Source organism: Danio rerio, chromosome 17 (assembly GCF_052040795.2).
Source record: "Danio rerio strain M-AB ecotype USA chromosome 17, GRCz13ab, whole genome shotgun sequence".
Classification (NCBI taxonomy): domain Eukaryota; kingdom Metazoa; phylum Chordata; class Actinopteri; order Cypriniformes; family Danionidae; genus Danio; species Danio rerio.
In genome coordinates, this window is record NC_141037.1 from 55,898,003 (window position 1) to 55,900,668 (window position 2,666).

The following is a 2,666-nucleotide window of genomic DNA, read 5'->3' on the forward strand; positions in this document are numbered from 1 at the left end:
TGACACCAACACTGGTTTCAATAGGTGATTGTGTTGTTTAATGGAGTCTGTTGACTCAAAATGAGCTTAATTGGGGAATTTACACGTGTGAAGACATCAGCATAATGAAGGAGGTGAAAACAGACACTATTGACATGAACTATTGAGGATTTCAGCAGCTCTGATTATAGTGATGAGCCTCAGACTATTAACGGCCATTAAACAAGCCATTCAGAAGTGTCCACTGATCTGCCCGCTTAAAAAATAAAGACAACCGAGTTTCACTCTTTCATCCAAACTTTATTTCAAGTCTACAGGTTAGAAAATAATTACAGCAAAGATTAAACAGTACAATACAATCTATTGCTAAATGATAAAACATGTGCGAAGATGAATAATCCTACATTTATAACTATGCTGGTTGTTTTATAATGCTTTAATGGTGCTGGAATCATGCTGCACACACAGAGAATACTGTAGATGTGCTGATAAATTGTATTGTTTTATATTCAACATGGTTTGATTTTTTATTATACAGAGAACTAAATAAACACACATTTCTACTTGGGAATATGAATTTAAATTCATGTTTTCAATTATAACATTTATTAAAGTGTTAGTCTATCAATACTGACCTTTAATACTGAAATCATTAAAATACACCATTCGGTTTTTCTGTCGAACACAATAAATGTAGTAAAACAGGAGAGAATCTTGAATCTCAGAGTAAACAAATCACTGATAAGAGAAAATACACAAACAACTGGACAGACTTTCCCCACTCACACCTGTATTTTCTCATATTCACACATGAAACACTCGTTCCTGATGAGAAACTGTTTTGCTGCATTGATGTCAAGTGTGCTGCTTTTCTCCAGTGTGGATTTTCATGTGTTTCTTAAGAGTAATCAACTGTACGAAACTCTTCAGACACTGATCACATGTGTACGGTTTCTCTCCAGTGTGAATCCTCTCATGTGTTTTCAGGTTTGCTGGCTGACTGAATCTCTTGTCGCAGTGTGAACACTCATACGGTTTCTCTCCAGTGTGAATCCTCTCATGTGTTTTCAGGTTTGCTGGCAGACTGAATCTCTTATTGCAGTGTGAACACTCATACGGTTTCTCTCCAGTGTGAATCCTCTCATGTCTTTTCATGTCTCCTGACTGACTGAATCTCTTGTCGCAGTGTGAACACTCATACGGTTTCTCTCCAGTGTGAATCCTCTCATGTGTTTTCTGGTTTGCTGGCAGACTGAATCTCTTATTGCAGTGTGAACACTTGTAAGGTTTCTCTCCAGTGTGATTCATCTGATGCAGTTTCAATTCTCCAGCTGTAATGAAAGTCTTCTCACACTCAAAGCACATATACTCTTTCACACCAGTGTGGATCTTCTGATGTGTTCTTAAATTTGTTATCCGTGTAAAACTCTTTCCACACTCAGAACAGGAATACGGTTTCTCCTTTGTGTGAACTCTAAGATGGTTCTTCAGCTCTGAAGCCCTCAAAAATGTTTTGCCGCATTGATCACATTTGTGTGTTTTCTCTCCAGTGTGAATCAGCTTGTGTAGATTAAGGCTTGATAATTGTCTGAAACTCTTCCCACATTGAGTACAGGTAAATGGCTTCTCTCCAGTGTGGATCATCATGTGAATCTTAAGACTTTGTTTGGCTCTGAAACTCTTTCCACACTGACTGCAGGTAAAATCATTTCGGTCTCCACTTTTCCTTGATAAAAAACCTTCAGTCAGTAAATGAGATGTTTTCCCCGCCTTTACAAGTGTCTGCTCTTCCCTTTTCTCATTCTCTTTAAGGTCTAAATAAATTGTAAAAAAAAAATAAATGAATAAATTAGCAAGTAAACAAAGAACAAAGAAAAAAATTATGAAAAAGTAAAATGACTCAAATTACTGAAGAATCACAAACTTTCAGTGGTGTGCAGCGTTTTAAATCCTTCCCAATGTCAGTATCAGGACATTGGGACAATTTTTGCAACATATTAAAAATTAGGATTTTATTACTTTTATTTAGAAATTTAATAATCTGAACAAAACAAATCTCCTTGGTTAATACTTAGTTTGGTCTTATGATCGTAAATGTTAAATTAATCTTTTACAAATTGCAAAAGATACAGTCTCTATATTTTACACTGCCAATAAAGCTAATTTATTTTTCTATTTTTAAAAAAAAAAACATTTCCTAGTGCACATAAACAAATAAACTGATTAAAGTTTTTAATCCTTGTTGTTCTTTAGCCTGAATAATGAAGAATCAGCAATAAACACCAACCTGTTTGTTCTTCAGTCTCTTCCAGTTTAATTCTGCAGGGTTCTGGATCACTCATGTTCTCTCCGTCCTTCAGTAAACTCTTTGCAGATGTCACTTCCTCCTGATGGTCTGAAGCTCGTCTTCACTTGTGTTTGATGGGAATATTCCAGTATTTATAGCTGAACTGATGAGGGGGAGGAGCTTCACTACAGGGGAGGAGCAGACCGCCAATAGTAGAAATTCTTCAGTCATTTTCTTTTCCTCTAATTAACACATTCTCTGTTCATTTATATTCCTCATTATTTATAAATGATAATCAAAGTGTTTTATACTAATATACTGTTAATATACTAAAATCTGTTTTAAAGCAAAAATGAGAAACACCAACTGGAAACAAAAACCAACCTTCCCATCAACTGTG

The 2,666-nt window shown here is 35.4% G+C and overlaps 1 protein-coding gene across 1 annotated transcript; it reads right to left on the minus strand.

Annotated features, from left to right (window-relative positions):
• Positions 1–258: 258 nt before the first annotated feature.
• Positions 259–2,393, minus strand: LOC147840061 (uncharacterized). The gene is made up of 2 exons (XM_087291179.1): positions 2,267–2,393; positions 259–1,793 (listed from the first exon to the last, which is right to left on the minus strand). Exons 1-2 carry the CDS (start codon positions 2,319–2,321, stop codon positions 835–837), a joined length of 1,014 nt encoding a protein of 337 aa, XP_087147305.1. The 5' UTR covers positions 2,322–2,393; the 3' UTR covers positions 259–834.
• Between the last annotated feature and the right edge of the window lie 273 nt (positions 2,394–2,666).